The sequence below is a fragment of the Chelonia mydas genome, chromosome 19 (assembly GCF_015237465.2).
Source record: "Chelonia mydas isolate rCheMyd1 chromosome 19, rCheMyd1.pri.v2, whole genome shotgun sequence".
Lineage (NCBI taxonomy): Eukaryota > Metazoa > Chordata > Testudines > Cheloniidae > Chelonia > Chelonia mydas.
In genome coordinates, this window is record NC_051259.2 from 5,434,927 (window position 1) to 5,452,255 (window position 17,329).

General features: G+C 52.4%; 1 protein-coding gene across 1 annotated transcript in view; it reads right to left on the reverse strand.

Moving 5' to 3' along the window:
• RIMS3 (regulating synaptic membrane exocytosis 3) overlaps nt 1–17,329 on the reverse strand; it is a 42,971-nt gene that overhangs the window by 11,676 nt on the left and 13,966 nt on the right. Inside the window, exon 2 of the mRNA XM_007060707.3 lies at nt 13,559–13,826. Coding sequence (XP_007060769.2) covers nt 13,559–13,778 — 220 coding nt within the window. The 5' untranslated portion in view covers nt 13,779–13,826. The remainder of the gene's footprint in view (nt 1–13,558; nt 13,827–17,329) is intronic.

A 17,329-nucleotide genomic window follows, 5' to 3' on the forward strand; every position in this document is an offset into this window, starting at 1 on the left:
CTTTTAGTCCGGAGAAGAGAAGACGGGGTGGGGAGGAGGAGACACACATGATAATAGTCTTCAAGTAGGGAAAAGGTTGCTCTAAAGGGGAAGGTGATAAATTGTCCTCCTTAACCTCTGAGGATAGGACCAGAAGCAATGGATTTAAGTTGCAGCCAGGGCGGTTTAGGTTGGACATTAGGAAAAACTTCCCAACTGTCACGGTAGTTAAGAGCTGGAACAAATTCCCTAGGGAGGTTGTGGAATCTCCCTCTCTGGAGGTTTTTAAGAACAGGTTAGACAAGCACCTGTCAGGGATGGGCGAGATAATACTCGGTCCTGCCTCAGGGCAGGGGGCTTGACCAGATGACTTCTCAGGGTCTGTTCCAGACCTACATTTCTATGATTCCTCTAAAGCAGCTGGTACTGGGCAATCAGAGCCATGGGGCCCAGGTCTGATGCAGCCTGGCACTGCCCGGATTCCTAAATAGCAAGCAGGAGATGGAATTCACTCCCAGGAGCACCCAGTCGCTTGGCTGGCTGGTGGAACACAGCAGGTAATGTTGCCAAGGAGTGAGATGGGCAAACGCTGGCTCCCACCTGCCTGTCCCTTCCCCAGCAGGGGAGCTGTAGCTCTCTGCCAGTTACATGATGGATAATGCTCCCCTGAAATATCACGCTCAAGCTGAGATGCTTCAGATCTGCTGTTTACCTGCCCTTTACAACTGACCTTTTCCTTCTCCCGAGGGGAGAGGGAGTGGGGGCGGCTGCTCTGTCCAATGGGAAATGCTCTCTGCCCTACAGACCCCAAGGGAGGGGGGCACTTTATAGCAGATGAAAGAATCAAAGCACTCCACACGGCAAGAGCTCCACCACAAGATTCTGATCCCCATCTCCCAGCCCACTGCTCTTGGGCCTTTGATAAATTATTCACTGGGATTTATGCAACCTTTGCCCAAAAAAAAACCAAAACCAAAAGCCATCCAGGCTGATTTTCATGTGCTAACTCGCCTCTTCACTGAGAAAGGGGTCGCTTCATGAGCAAACGTGAGCCCAGCACCTGGTTTTCTGCATATAAAAGCCAGGGCCAGCATTAGGGGGTAGCCAGCAGGGCAACTGTCCAGGGCCCCATGGCTGCTGGGTTGAACGCACTTACAGTCGAGGGCTTTTCCCAACCACCTGGAGTTTTATGGGGACCTTCTAAAAGTCCCCAGTTTGGTTCAGATGCTGCACTAAACTCCCAGGAACTTTGGCATTGGGCAAAAGCTGAGCTGGATCCAAACCAAATTGCTGGAGCTGGAGGAGTGTCTGAAATCCTGTCCAAAATCCAGGTCTAAACTTTGCAAATGGTGAGTATATAGGGCTGAACTGAAAGCCCTGATTCAAACCGCTCCAGTCTAGCATCTGAACCCCAAGCATGCAGAAGAGCAAAGACACCAAAACACGGGGAAACATTTCCCAGTCTCAGCAAAGGTTCAGATCCAGCTTGTAAATAAACAGACACAGGCATAGGTTCCGGAGCCCGATACCTTGCAAAATTCTACTTGCCCGGGGCTAGTAACTCCTTTTGATGGGCAAGTCAAACACCATTCAATTTTCCACTGTCACCAAGGCAAAGGGTAGGTATACCTGGGCTGGCCAGCTGTCAGAGCAATTTTGCAAGGCTGGAGAAGGGGACTGTTATCGAACCTGGGTCCCCTGCCAGCACTGAATAGGGGGGAATCTTGTTCCCTGGATGACAGTTTTATTTTATTTTGAGATGAAGCAAATGTAGAGCCAGTTCCCCCCGGTAAACTCTTAAAGGAGGAGGGGAGTGCAAGCCAGTGCCTGCAGCGGGGCCCGAGAGGGAGATGGGAGAGGACACCCCAAAGAAGCCTGGAGTTGATTTCATCTCCCCCCACCCCCTTCCCTTTCAGCTTGACTCTGCCTCTGTGCAGCATCTTCCTGGCGAGTGTTGCCATGGTAATTTTGTCTGCAATGCAGTGGGACCCCCTACAGCCAGCCCCAGAGTCTCCTCCCTGCTGGGACGGACTCGGGTTCAAGAGAGGCAGGAACACGGATCGATTGGAGACGCAAGAGAGAGGAGGGGCAACTGAGAAAACTCATTGATGCAGCAGGGCCGGGAGCGCTGGCTCTGCAAATGGTGGCATCCCTTATTTGGACTTGGATATGGCTGGATCCTTATCCAGCTCTGAGAGGCCGTCAGGCCGACATGGGAGCAGCCGCCCAGGGGCTGCTTGCTCTGCTCTGCTTTTGCGGGCTGGATGGTTCGGGGGGGTCACAGGTGCTGGCAGGGAGGCATGGTCTGGAAAGGCTGGGCCCTGCATTTATGCCACAGCTCTTTTGACTTTGACTGGGGGCAGGGGGTGCTCTTATCCTTTCATCGGGGGTGAAATTCACCCCAGCGCAGGGGGCGGGTGCCAAGCCTTTACCACTGGCGTAGACAACCAGTGCATCCTTGCTTTGGTCCGCCGAGCTCAGCTGAGGCTCTTGATTCGTATTGTTTGCCAGAGCCAGAGGCTGCCAGGGGAGAACACGCATACAGGCACACAGGACGATTACCTGCGTCATTCCTCCTGGCTCCCGCACCCCTGCCCTCTGCATGGGCAAGGCGGCATCATACACACCCAGTGAGGTGTCCTGGGGTGGTGAGTGTTGTGGCAGCTGCTGGGCTGGGCTAGGCATATAGCTGGCATAGCCCTATGCATGCCGGGATCCCTGTTATACTGTTCTGTTCACTGCCGCTGTCGCAAGGCTTCTCACTCCTCCACGCCCTTGGGAACTCCAGGAGCCCTAGAGAGCCGCCTCCCTGTGCCCAACTCACATGCGTAGCCCTCCTGCAGCTCAACAGCCATAAGCAATCAGCAGCCTGATGGGGCCACGTACCCTGAATGCAAGACGGAAGGAAGCAGGGTGTAGCAAAGCAGGCAGCTGGGAATCCTGGGTCCGTCCACTGACTCGGCACATGACCTGGGGTAAGTCACTGCACCACCCCGTGACTCAGTTTCCCCATCTATCTCATGGGGGTGGTTGTCTTTTCCTACCACACCGGGAGCTAGTGAGAGCTGAAATCCATCCGGGTCTCAAAAGAGTGCTGAACTCCTTGGGTGGAAAAGGCTAGAGGGGAGCGAAGATTCACCCTCCCTTACTCGCAGGGAACAGCCCCGTTCTGACCAATGGATTATTCACATGCTTCAGGGCGTTTGAGAGGCAGGGCAGGAAAAACACAAAGCAAAACGACCTCCGAGGAACGGCTGGAACCTCGGGGAGGAAACGACGCTTCGTCTCACCGTGATGTGCACATCCGCGGCTCTTCTGCCACGTCCCGTGACCTATCGGGCAGCCCTGCACCCGGACCGGCAGCCGAGCTGGTTGGGGTGGGGTGCCCCTACTGGGCGAGGGAGGAGAGTCGGGGCTTTGTTAACGGGAAGCGTAGCGAGCTGGCTGAAGGTCCGGGAAGACTCTGGTTTTACTGCAGTGGGGTTACGAGGCCTTCGCGGCGAGGGGTAGGGAGGGGAACGCGACGGTGGGCGGGAGGCTCCGTGGCCGGAAGGTGTCACAAGGCTGCAGAATTGTAAGCTAGAGAGAGGAACGCCAGGGTTTGCCTCTGCGGGAGCCACCTGAGCTCAGACCCAGAGGGTGGGGCAGGGCAGGGGCGGGGGGCTTGGGCTCCTGAGCTGCACCCGAGCCGCGACCTCCACGCTGCCGTTTTTCGGCTCACTAGCCTGCGCCGAGTTAGCGCGAGTCTGGCTGCCCATGCCGGGAGGCTCGCTGCCAGCTGCGGGCAAAGCCTCAGACTCCCAGGCCCCATATTCTGCGGGTGCAAATGGGGTTACATCGGCAGGGGATTTGACCTCTGGCCTCTCCAGCTGCGGGGACTCCCCGCTGCTCAAGCCTCAGCAGAAGGGGCAGGAAAGGGGCAGAGGGGTTGGGGCTCAGTTTTCCCTTAGCCACTGCAGCCTGAGGCAGAGGGGAGGGGAAGAGAGGGAGAGCGAGCCCCCCGCCAAAGGAAAAGCAAGGTGGGCAGGTGGGGCTAATCAGGCAAGCCAGGTGAAGCTGCGGTGGCAGAAAGCCAGGCCAGGCGGCTGGTGCGCCATTCCCCACGGGCACTCCCGCGGCCCCTCATGCTCCCAGATTATTTCTGACCAGCATTTTACATGAGCTTCCCCCCCACCACCTTCATGGTCCAGTCACAGGTTACCATGGCAACCCTTCCCCTCTCCCGCCAACCCCCCCCCCTTCGCCTTATCCCCCCCCCCCCCGAGCTGGTTCATGCCCTGCCTTCCCCGCGCTGATGCTAATTCGCTTTGGCGTCCCTCAGCCACCCGCAGGGTGGGCCAGTGATTCATCAGGCACCTGGGGGGTTTGGGGGGGCTGCGAAGCCTCCTCTTCGGCAAGGAAAGGAGGCCCCCTTCCGGGGGGCACGAGGCCATGGCTATGTGGCCACCCAAGGGGTGCAAGGTGGCCAGCTGTACTGCAGGCTCAGTGGGGCTGAATTTGCCCCTGACCTCAGTGAAACCAATGGGTGTATGGGGCGGGGGGGGCGGGCAGGGCGTGACCCGTAGCCAGTTCTGCGCTGGGCTCCAGTTACTCAGAGCCAGTGGGAGAGACCCAGGCCCAAGGACACGTGGACAGTTCCGTGTACTGAGCAAATGAAAACCAACATGCCCTCCTCCCTGCCCAACAGCTGATCCCCCCCCACATCGGTCTGTCTGTCTGTCCCCACAAGACACACAGCCCCACACCCCACCCCATTAATTCGATGCACCTTTCAGCCGAGTCTCAAAGCTCTTCATAAACAGGCGCAAACTGAGCCTCACAATCTCTCGGAGAAATAGATTGGTACCACCATCCCCCTTTTACAGATGGGGAAACTGAGGCACTGAATGGGCTGTGCTTTGCCCAAGGTCACCCTGTGAGTCAGTAGCAGAGCCTGGAAGAGAATCTGTAGCATCCTTCGTAGCAGAGAGGAGACAGGATGTGGCTGTAATGATTATAGGGGCCTCTCAGCAGAGGCTGCTGGACACAGACAGACCAGCGTGCTTTCTGGTCTTCTACTTCCCAGGCTGACATGCTCAGCCTGAGCTGACTGGAACCCCCAGGCAGGGTCTCCTACACCTGGTCACAGCAGAACCCTGGCTCCTGCTCTACTCTTTAGACCATGCACCCTTCCATATTTTGAACCATTACTATTTGTATCGACACAAGTAAAGATAACGATCGGGCCAAACCAGTTTCATGCTTCAGGGCCTACAATGATTGCTGCCAGGGTCAGGAAGGAACCTGCCCTCCCCCTCCCATATACTGCATTGCACCACTAGCCAGATGCATTATGGGACTAGGAGTGGAAAGAGATTGTTTCCCTTTTTTGTTTTCCTCTAAAGCGCAAGGCATTGGCCGATGTCAGAGGCAGGAAACTAGACGAGACACTGGGCTGATCTGATATGACAGTACCTGTATGCCGATAATTCATGATTCAGCTCCCTTGACTAGACAATAAACCTGGGCCTGTGTCCACATACGACCTGCCCACAAACAATCTGCATCACCCACTCACTGGGAAAGTGCCAGACACTGTCCTGGGGGGAGCACAGGCTCACAGGGAGCCAGCCCCACACCGGGCCCAACTGCCCACCTCAAACCCTGCAGGGTATGAAAGGAATGGCCTCTGGCTGGGATTTAAAAAGCATAGCAGCTTCTCTTGGCTTGCCCTAGTGGATTGGGCACTAGCATGGATGTCAGGAGACCCGAGTTCTCCACCTCCTCCCCAGCAGCACAATGGGGCCCTGATCTTGAGGGAGGCTTCTAGGCATGACTGAAATACAAATAATACCCAGCGGGAAGCCTGGAAGAGCAGCTGGGTCCTGTTATCCTAACAGAGGGGGCCTCCCCTCAGCTGGACAAAGACAGATGGGGTTCCCTGGCCATCTCTCTCCTGCAAGCTGAGGCGGACCTGGATTTGACAAGTCCATTTGGTGGGGATGAACTCAGCCTGTACCTGGGGCTTTTGGTTCATTTTCTTTGTCTGGAGTGAGACGGGCAGCTTTGATAAATCACTTTCTACGCTTTCTCCAGCCCCCTTATCATAGTGTATGAGCACCTCACTCTCTCTAATGGATTGAGGCTCACCACACCCCTGTGAGGTACGACAATGATATTCTCCCCAGTCACTGATTGGGAACGGAGTCTAGGGTCCCGCAGGAAGTCTGGCAGAATAAGCAACTGACACTAGTCCCAGTCCAACACTCGAACCACTAGCCCATCCTTCCTTTCTAAATAAATGCCCCCCAAGCCGGGGCCTTTGTTAGGAACCAGGCCCCATTTGTCTGGTCTTTCTTAGAAGTACAGCTTGGTGACATTTTTCAACTCACACATTTTTCTGATCATTTTAAAAAGGGCTTTATATATATATATACAGTATAAGGGGGATGGGATGAAATCTTTGTGAAAAAAATATTTTCCTTTGAAATATTCTGATATTTTACCCCCAAAATTCAGTTTTTCCATTAAAAAGATGGAAAAAATTTTATGAAAAAAAACCCTGGAAAAACAGGGAAAATCTTTCATTTAAAAAGTTATCTCTGGAAATACTCTCTATGGACTGACTCTAATATGAAGTGAGGCCAACTTTCTGTTTTAACTTGGGTACCCAATGTTAGGCTCCTAACTCCAAATGTAGGCACCTAAATAAAAGTGAACTGACTTTCAGAGGTGCCGATCACCCACAAATCCCACGGACATCAATAGGAAGCTAGAGGTTCCTACCTAAAATGAGTAGGGCATTGAGAAATGGGGTATGCTTGCCCTTTCAGGCAAAATGGGGACATCTCGGGGCCAGGTTACCATGTTTCAGGCATTCTGGGGCAAGCAGAGGCCGAGGGAACAACAGAGGCAGATGCTGGGAAAGAGGAAATCATCCAGGGATAACAGTTGGCGTCTGGGGGAAAAATGAGGCCACTGTTTCTTTTAGGGCCCAGGACTACGAGCCTTTTAGGGTGCAGTGGGGCAAGGCTTCTCTCTCTCTCTCTCTCTGTCAATCAGGGCAAATTCTGGGAAGCAGAGCGGTATATAATCTGCCTGTCCCCCTTATGGTGGGGAGAGAATTGCTGGCTAGTCCCTTCTGAGCCAGGAGAATGGAGACAGAGTCCAGACCAACTTGGGCTCCAGCCATGGAGGAACCCTGGAAAGCTGCAGCCCTGCCGAGGTACCCGGGGAAGAAAAGAACCCTTTGTTATGAAGGTTTTTGTTTCAAGTTTTCTTTATTTGAAAGACTTTGCTCCCAGATCAGGCAGAGCTGGGCAGAAGTAACCTAATGAGCCAGCTGAGTTGCAGCCTGCTAGTCCTCGCTGCAAGCAGGCAGGTTCACAATCATTGGCCTTGGTTTTATTGTTGTGGTATGAACTCCCTGCTCCCTGACACCCCTGAAATTAGTTGGGGAGGAGGCAGTGGGATGGGTAAAGCTGTGGAAGGGGACTTGGAGATTATGGGGGTTTTGTTTAGTTGAATTAGAGCTCCTATGAGCAAACAAACGCAGGAGGACAATCTCTTTCCCAGGCCACCTGTTGCTATTCTGGCATTTGAAACATTTCCAGCCCAGACTGGTAAATTTCATTACCCATAATTATCTCCCTTGAAGTATAGCGGAGGGTTGGTGCCTGTGATGCAAAGATATATATACTCAGGGATACCATATATACTCAGGGATGTGACACTTATTGATCAGCTAAATCTCCCTTTCTCCACCCCAATTACATCCTGGCTAGAGCCAAGTGTCAAAAGGGTCAGAACGCGTTGGCAGGAGGATGCAGGCAGTGGGATGGATGGCAGGGAACAGAATGGATGAGAACGGCAGCCAGGAACTGCCATTCCCGACAACTTGATTTCTGTCTAGTGTGTGTTTGGAGATGCACCATGGCTTCTGCCTGGAATGGATCACATTTGTCCTACTAACTTAGGGCCAGGCTTTGCAACCCTTACTTCCATGGGTTCGTACTTATACACGGTGCCCTTGATTCCTGGGGGAATGCACCCATGAGCGAGTGCTAGTCACTATGAGCAATGGGATGCAGGAACTCATCTTTATTCTTTGAGGGCCTATTTCATTTTGTTTTAATCTAAGCAGTTTTTAAGTAGAATTGGGCTAAGAAATGGACAAAACAGACCAAAAGGCTTCGGCCTGAGTTGTGTTGAAGTTTCATAGATTGTACAGCTCTCAGGGATCATTTATGATCATCTAGTCGGCCCTTCTGCACCACCCAGCCCAGAGAATTTCCCCCAGTAAATAGGGGAAGAGGAAATCCCTCAATTTCAGCTCAGCAGTTCATCAGGAGGGACTTGAGCTACCCATACTGCCCATATTCAAAACTGGACTTGAGATTTGGACTCTCAAACCCCTGTGGTCAGGGGGCTAGTTTAGGAGCCTGGTTGAGCTGGGGAATTACGAATAAGAGAACTCTTTCTCTCTCAGGTTGCAAGATCAAACCCAGCCCAGGCTGGGAGAGTAAAAGTTGTGGCTGTCAGACCCTCCCCCTCATCTGAAATGAGTTGCTAGGATCTCAGTCTAGCTCCAAGTATTCCTGTTGCAAAACTCCAGTGGGTCCCTTTCGTGGCAATCTCAGCAGAGGAGGAAAGGATTCAAGAGCTTTGTTTCCTCTCAGCCATAAACAGCCCCAATTTTTTTTTCAGCCTCCTCCTAGGCAAGTCTTGTCCATTCATGATGCCCAACCGGAATCGTCCTCTGTTTCTGCCACAGCATTTCTGAGAGCGCGATCGGTGCAGAACACAGGTTCTCCAGCTGTGTGCATCCTGCCAAGCCTGTTTTCCCCTGGCCCCGTTACTAGATTTGAGATTTGGCCTGTCAAACAAGCAGAAGGAGGATGGCCCAATGGTTAGAGAACTAGCCTAGGAGTTGGGAGACCTGGGTTTAAGGTCATCCTCTGACAACAGACTCCCTCTCCGTAATCTTGGCCAAGTCTCTCAGATAATGGCCTTTCTCTACTGCACAGAGGTGCTGTGGGGATATCTGCATTAAGATTTGTGACATGCTCAGAAAGATTAAAGTTTTTTATTATCAACAGAGCCAGTTATACTATCAGGATGCCAGTAAAGGCATCCACAGCCCTCCCCCCCCCCACAATTTCTTGCACCCTCGGGGCTTAAAGGAACAACCCCAGCAGCAGGGTGTGGTGTAGAGAACTTGTAGTGCTGGTGAAAGGTGCTGAATCAACACCTCTGGATAGTGATGTCTTCTCTCCAGCCCAGAGCAGGTAAAGCCCAGGCAGCAAAGTGAAACTACTCCACAGCCCTTCCCTGCCCAGGAGGTCAGGCCATTCTCCATGGCCCTTGGCTCCTCTGAAGCTGCCAATCAGGGGGCTCAGGATAGTGCCAGGTATGGCGTGGCTTTCTGATGTGGGTGCTGGACTAAGCCCAAACAGTGGTGGTTACTAATAGACAGCTCCCTGGATGTTAGGGGAGAAAACCACGACAACTGAGCTCCTCTTAATCACAGTCAGTCCTGTGACTTTTAGGTTTTCTTGTAAAGGAATTTCAGGCCAGGTTCTCCACAAAGAGATTTCCCTGCTGGAAGGGCTAGAAGCAAGAGATTGTAGGGGTGAGGAAGGGAGTGGGGTCTGCCAGGCAGGCAGAGAGATCTATTGCCCCATAGAGATTGTGTGCATGCATGGGAAAGACAGGCCAGGTGCCAATCCAAATCACCTCCACAGTATGATCCTGCTGCCTAGGTTGGTTGTGAGCCTCCCACTGGTGACCCCCTCGGCACGTGGGCCCCACCAACCCAACCCTACAGGCACTCTTCCTAGGGAGCAGGGCCTGGCTCCATCAGCCTAAATACCTGTACGGATCTGGACCTAGGTCTCCAGCAGCCCTCCCGGAAGCTCTCTCTACAGTAGAGCCTGCAAACGCCTCCGCCTGCCGAACTTGCTGAGCCCTGTGTCACTGCGTCTTGTCCATGGTGCTGAAAGCGACAGTGTGCTCATGGACAGCTCGCGGGCCCCTCTGAACTCTCTCACCTTGCTCCTGCAGGGGCAGGCCTATTCTGGACCCCTAGAAACTGGTCCTTTTGAAGGAGCAGGTCTATTGGAAAAGGGCTGGCTCTCTCGGTGCACACCCATGCCCCAGCCTGTTTCCTGACTTTCACGGTCAATTGTGGCTTTTTTCCCACCTTGCAGAGTCCATCTGTGAAATGGCAGCTGCTATTCAGGAAGGGTGGGGGGTGTGCGTATCACCAGTTCAGATCTACCCATTTGGAAGGCTCCGTGGTTCAGCGGGCCTTGAGAATTGTCTGCCAAAGTTGCAAGCGCATCCATTCTACATTCAAGAGACCCATATTTAGGCACACAAAGCCAGTGACTGTGGATGGAATTCACCCCCGAATGAGGGGCCCGCACAAGGTCTCTGCGCCATTTCAGTCCCCCCTCAAAATAGGGCTGGGGGGGGGCAGGGGTTTAAGTGGTGCTGATGCTGCGTGTTGGCTCTTTGCTCTGTGGGTGGAGCACAGATGCACTGACAAATTTTTCAGTTTAGGACATCGGTGAAAAATTGAGCTCCTATTTGTTTTGGGAATGGGGGCTGCCTTTAGAGTCAGTTCTTCCAGACCATTTGTTTTGTTGCATGGATTAGACTGTCTCGCACTCAGTCCTAGGGGACCCGAGAAGGTATGGAGTCTGTTGTCTCTGGGTGGAGTTTTGCCCAGCTTTGTTTTTTGGATGCTCTTTGCTTAGCTTTCTAGGATAATTATAACCCTTCAGAAACATCTCAGATGTGCAAGGCTTGCCGGCTCGAAATTAACTCCTTCCCCCTATATAACACACTTTACTGAACCATGAAATGCCAACCAGAACCAAAATTAAAAAGCAATAACTCAGAGAACATGCCAGGGCTAAGATGGGCTCACCAGCTTCTTTTAAAGATCTATTTCGAGCACTTAAATTCCAGTAGCCACAATATTTGACTAGTTCTCTCTCTGAATTAGCATCTTCCTCCCACTAGCACCTTTTATATGAAGGTTTCATGGAGAAACAACTACAACTAGACCCCGAGCAATTTACTCGGGGCTTATGCTGGCAATGCTCCCACTGACTTCTACAGGGTTGTCCCACCCTCAGAGGGCAAAAATCTCAGGATTTGGCCCAAAATTTATCTGAGTCGTTTGGTCAAGGGGTTCCAATCTGCAGCATAAACTCTACCCCAGCTCCTAATGCTCCATAGCAATTTCACAGGCAATTTGCCTCTGCACGGGAATTTTAGAACCCTTTGGACTAGGAGTTGTCTTTTACTCTGTCTGTACAATGCCTAGACCAGTAGTTCTCAAGCAGGGGTACACGTACCCCTGGGGTTACACAGAGGTCTTCCATGGGCTACGTCGACTCCTCTAGATATTTGTCAAGTTTTACAACAGGCTACATTAAAAAGCACTAGCGAAGTCACCACAAACTAAAATTTCCTACAGACCATGACTTGTTTATACCGCTCTACACATGATACACTGACACGCAAGTACAATATTTACATTCCAATTGATATATTTTATAATTATACCGTAAAAATGAGACATGTTTCAGTAATAGTGTAGCTGTGACACTTTTGTATTTTTATGTCTGATTTTCACAGAATCATAGAATATCAGGGTTGGAAGGGACCTCAGGAGGGCATCTAGTCCAACCCCCTGCTCAAAGCAGGACCAATCCCCAACTAAATCATCCCAGCCAGGGCTTGGTCAAGCCAGGCTTTAAAAACTTCTAAGGAAGGAGATTCCACCACCTCCCTAGGTAACGCATTCCAGTGCTTCACCACCCTCCTAGTGAAAAAGTTTTTCCTAATATCCAACCTAAATCTCCCCCACTGCAACTTGCGACCATTACTCCTTGTCCTGTCATCTGCTACTGAGAATAGTCTAGATCCATCCTCTTTGGAACCACCTTTCAGGTAGTTGAAAGCAGCTATCAAATCCCCCCTCATTCTTCTCTTTTGTAAGCAAGTAGTTTTTAAGTGAGGTGAAACTTGAGGGTACACAAGACAAATCAGACTCCCGAAAGGGGTACAGTCATCTGGAAAGGTTGAGAGCCATTGGCCTAGAGCACTGGAGCCCTGATCCCATTTAGATGACATAACCTGGTCGGCACCTTCCCTGGCCTTTTACCAAAATAGCTAGATCAATGCCACGACTAGTGTGGATAAAATTGTGCTGTTATAAAGATGCCTTATACTGGTACGTTTAGGGGAATAGCCTATACCAGTAGAAGGCGCCTCTATGCCCACACACCTATGTTCATACTGCAGGGAGCTACTGCTTTAGCTATGCCGAGATAGTTAAAATGGTACAACCTTTGTGTGTAACCATAACCCTAAGCCTCCAACAATCCCCAGCTTGGTTTTAATACCAAGAAAGGTCAGAGTTCCAGACTTTCCCGACACTGGATCTGTCTACATTACCATGTGGTTTTAAAAACCAGTGACCTGCATGTAGTCTCCGTTCAGTGTCCCACAGCTGGAAGGAGAGGCCGTTTGGGCAGATTTATCATGATCTTTAATGCGAGTGGGAAGTTTCATTTCTTTCCCAGTGTAGGTTCTGGAAGGGTTTGAGGGAAATGCCCCTAGCTTCTTCCATCCAATTCATTCTTCTTCCCTTTCATTTCAAGCTCACTTGCAAAAGACCAAGGAGGCGGCGCTACAAATGATGGTGCTGAGGGGCGAGAGGGGGGTGTCAAACTTTCAAAAGAGCCTAACGGTCTGATTTCTCAAAGGTGTTTAGGCACCTAAATTGTTCTCCATAGGAGTTGGGTGCCTAAATACCTTGGAGGATTGGGACCATAGGTCCCATTTTCAAAAGTGACTTTGGCATTCAGGAACTTAAATTTCTGTGAAAGTCAATGTAACGTAGACTCCTAAATCACTTTGGGGAAGGCTTTTCAATGGCACAAAGGGCAGTTAGACACCTCATGCTACAGAAAATCAATGGCAGTTTGGTGCCCCACCTCCTTCTGTGACCAGGAACATCTTCTCCTTAGACACGCTCTTTGAAAATTTTACCCACAGTCTCATGCAATGGGATTAGAGCAGAAGGGACGAGGGGCCTGATCCAAAATACACTGAAGTACATGGAAAGATTTCCATTTGTTTCAATGTTTCACCGCTCTAAGATGCTGGACCTAGAATGTCCCCAGAACCCTCAGTTCCCATCCTGCGTCTCTCAGCCCTTTGCAAGGACAGGTGTGAAAGCCACAGCTGTTTGGGCCAGCGGTGACCAAGAGGAAATGGTGAGTTGGGTCCATTCTCCAGCATCCCTCCTGCATCACCCCCATCGATACAGTGACCGAGGTCAGAGGGGACAGAACCGAGCAGGTTCTGCAGCTGAGCACTATTCTGGCAGAGGGAGGGAAGGGCAGGTGGCTTGGGCATGTGCTAGCCATAATGACAGCTTAGTTTGCATGCCCGAGCTGGGTGTGAGCGACGGGACTGTGCCCAGTGCAGAGTTGCAGCCAAGGATACACAGGGCGCTGGGCAGGAAGCGAGGGATCTCCCGACGCATCCCCTCCAGCGAGCACAAATATCCCGCTCTTACCAGGCTGGTTGAGTTGCAGGGTGCTCTTGCTCCACTGGGACAGCCCCACGATAGCCACCATCTTGGCCCCGAGGCTAGAGCGCCTCTTCTTGTTGGAGGTGATGCTGGCCGAGTCCGGGTTGCCCCTGTTGCTCTTCTCGACGTTGTACATCTCGCCGCTGATGCTGGAGCTGCGGACCACATTTTTAGCCGAGGAGGAACTAGTCTCCCCGTTAAACATGGTCAGCTAGTCGCTCTCTGTCTTGGGGGGGCTCCTGGGCGGGGTCAGCTGCAGGGAGAGGAAAAGGAGACAAAGGGGGAAGCCTGTTATGCGCTCTCCACTCACGCAGCAGCCTGGTCGTTCTGAGTACTGGGGAGGGAGGCTGCAGCCCGGGGGCATCCCCCTGCCCCCGGTCTGTTTGGCGGAAAGACACCTGACTGTGCAAAGGAAAACCAGGGGCGTCCGCTCCAATCCAGAGAGTGACATCAGCACGACACAGCTCGGAAGGGAGCGGGATGTGCAAAAAATCTACCTGGTGTAGCTCCATTTCACAGGAAACTCTTCCGGGGCCTTGTGGCACAGAACTTGCAACAGGCATCGCCGCGGTGCTATTTTAGGGTTCCAGACGAGGCCAGGCCCCACTGTAGTGCCTCTGAGAGATGGTCCCTGCCCCAGAGAGCTCGGTCTGAACAGACAAGTAACGGGGATGGCTTTCCCTGGCCCACAGCTGCAGAGCTGAGGCACAGAGATGAAGTGACTGGCCCGGGGCCACACAGGGTGTCTGTGGCAGAGCAGGGAATTGAACCCAGGTCTGAGCCCCAGCCCTGAGCCTTCACCACATGACCAGCCTTCCTCTCTGGGAAAGTCAGGCTCCCAAATGCCAAGTGTGCCAGGCCAATTATCTCGTGACGCTGGGTCTAGGTTAGAGTAGCCCATGTCAAGGCCTCCAGAGCAGCCATGCAGGGGAGGCAAGAGTCCCGTGGGTAGCGTGGAAAGGGAAGCGTTATGGCCTCCCAGCACGTCCTAGCCCTGGGAGCAGGAACCACAGCAAACACAAGGGTGGAGCCCCTGCGGCCTTTGCCCCCAGCATAGGGGCTGCAGCTGCTAGTCCAGCTCATAGGCTCGAGAAACAGAGCTGGAGCTGTGGTGTGGCCCAGCATTTTGGGCAGTGGGGGAAGTGGGCCAGGATTTGGGATTTTTTGCCTCTTAACTTCCCTACAGCTGCCTCCCAACAGGCTCTGGCTTAGGTTTAAGGGCACAGTGTGAATCCGCCCCCCCCCCACTTCCCCAGCTCAGGGCATTATGTTGCCATCACCTTCAGTGTCGCGGATGTGGGGGGGGAAGCCTGGCACTGGCTGGAGGAGCCTGCACGGGGCTAGCGGGGATGAGCAAGGGACTGTGTGCGTGTGAGAGCTTGTTCAGACGCAGCGGCTTTGCGACAGAAATTGTCAGGGGAGAATGAAAACCTGCAATATGGGGAAGTGGCTTTCGCAGGCGCTTTCTGCAACTTCAGTGAGAACGGCCAGCCCTGCGCCAAAAACACCTTGGCTTGTTACCAGGCTGGGCCCCCGCACGCCAGGGGGATGAAGCTGGGGCACAGGCCAAGGTTCAGGGAGGCTGTAAACAAGAAATCCCCAGGCTCAGAGAGTTTACCTCCGTTCAGCCTCTATATTTATGTCTTTTGAGCAAGAAGCAAAACCAAGGCCCTGACAACTAGCCATCACTAATGGCCTCTTGTAATCCTCCTGACCCCACAGATTCTGCTGTTAACCCAGTGTCCTGGCCAAATTGCATCCTGCTTCATGTCTGCAACACCTCCCCCGCCAAAAAAAAAAAGGGGGGGGGGGTAAAGTTACCGTGCACTGATAAACCAGTCGCCTTGTTCCGCACCAGAATGAAAGAATGAGGAGCAATGGTCTCAAGTTGCAGTGGGGGAGGTCTAGGTTGGAGATTAGGAAAAACTTTTTCACTAGGAGGGTGGTGAAGCACTGGAATGGGTTCCCTAGGGAGGTGGTAGAATCTCCCTTCCTTAGAGGTTTTTAAGGCCAGTGTTGACAAAGCCCTGGCTGGGATGATTTAGTTGGGGATTGGTCCTGCTTTGAGCAGGGGCTTGGACTAGGTGACCTCCTGAGGTCCCTTCCAGCCCTGATCGTCTACGATAAGTAGCTACATTTCAGTAGGACAGGAGGCAACTCGTGTGTGTGCGTTTGTGGAAAGCATGTCGGTTTTGCTAACGGGTTTTTTAGGGAGGTGGGGAATTCTGGTCTGACAACGGTATTTACAGGGAGCCACGACTGACTGAAGTGTGCTGTGAAGTCCCCACCCCTGGGTCTTTGCTCCTGGCTTAACACAAATGGGCAAAGGCAGGTGTGACCTGCTGCTGCTGTGTGTTCATGGAGAGCTGACGGGGAAACACCACTTCCTTTCCCCTTAACCTCTGCTGCCCAGGGCGCACTGATCACAGCAACCCATCCGTGCTGCACCAGCTTCCTCTGTGCACCTCTAGAGCAGGCCGCATCTCACAGCCTGGAAGTTCCAGACCCGTCTTTCGGAGCCCCCTTCAGGGCCGTGTAGGCGGACAGAATTCAGTAATCAGGGAGGCTCATGAGGCAGGGTGGCTTAGAAATGTGAGCCTTTCATCTCTGGAGACTTGGGCACCACTCCACTGCCTTGCATCACAGGGGAAACGAGCACGGTCGTCTTGGTCCACAGCACACGACTGCAGGAATTAATACTTGGGGGCGGTCCGGGGGCTGGAATAGTAAAAAGTGCCACGGTGGAGTGAGGGGCATGGCTGGGGAGGAGCCCAGTACTGGAATAGCAGATGGACTACAAGTCAGGCGTGAGGTGCATTGTGGGGGGGGGGGGGGGGAGCTGAAACAGCAGGGGGCTACAGGTCAGGACGTCAGTGGATCTTGAGGGGGTGGGGGAGAGGAAGGTACCACAGACCTTCCTGGATAACTGATGCCTCTAGCCAATTCCTCACCTTCATAAGTACCACCATTCTCCAAATTCGCCCCCCAAGGTCAGAGAGGAAGGAGGTAGGCAATGGCAGAGGCTGGCTGTAATTATCAAGACCAGACCAGCACGCACACAAAATAATGACCGCCCCAACCCTCCTAATACATAAAGAAACACCAATTACTGCTTGAAAATGCAACCATCTCGCTTGACTAAAAATCCCCTCTGCGTGTACTGCTCTGTGCTTTAATATTTCTGTGACCAATGCCATTTACCAGACACCGTTAAATTTAATCCACGCTGGGCTGATGAGCTAAGCCAGCCCTAGTGTTCAAACCAGCTAACAGCTTTCAGTGGCTGAGCTAGGCAAAGTCATTGGGGGCGGAATAATATGAGTATATGTGCATGACAGCTTTAACGGAGGCCCTGATCCTGCAGTTGGATCCCCACAAGCAGATCCTGCAGGGTCTCAGTGAAATCACCAGGAATAACATGAGTTCAGGAGCCAGCCCGTGCAGATCCGATTGCAGGATTGGGGCCCAGGGTTTTGGTGCAGTTTGCGTTAGGACCCACCGGTTTCAGCGGCTCATAACTTTCTGAGAATTAAAAATTACTCTCCGGGCTGTAACTTTCCATGTTGGAACTTAGCCCAAAAGGGAATCTTATCAAAGTTTGAGAAAAATCCTTCTGGCCATTTCTGAGCTGTCACTGGGGTGTATGAGGACGGAGCGGGGCTGGATTACAGTTATCCAAAGACTCTTTTCGCTTCATGGAAGACAGGAAGGATGGTTTTGTGCTTAAGGCACTAGACTGGAACTCAAGAGACCTGA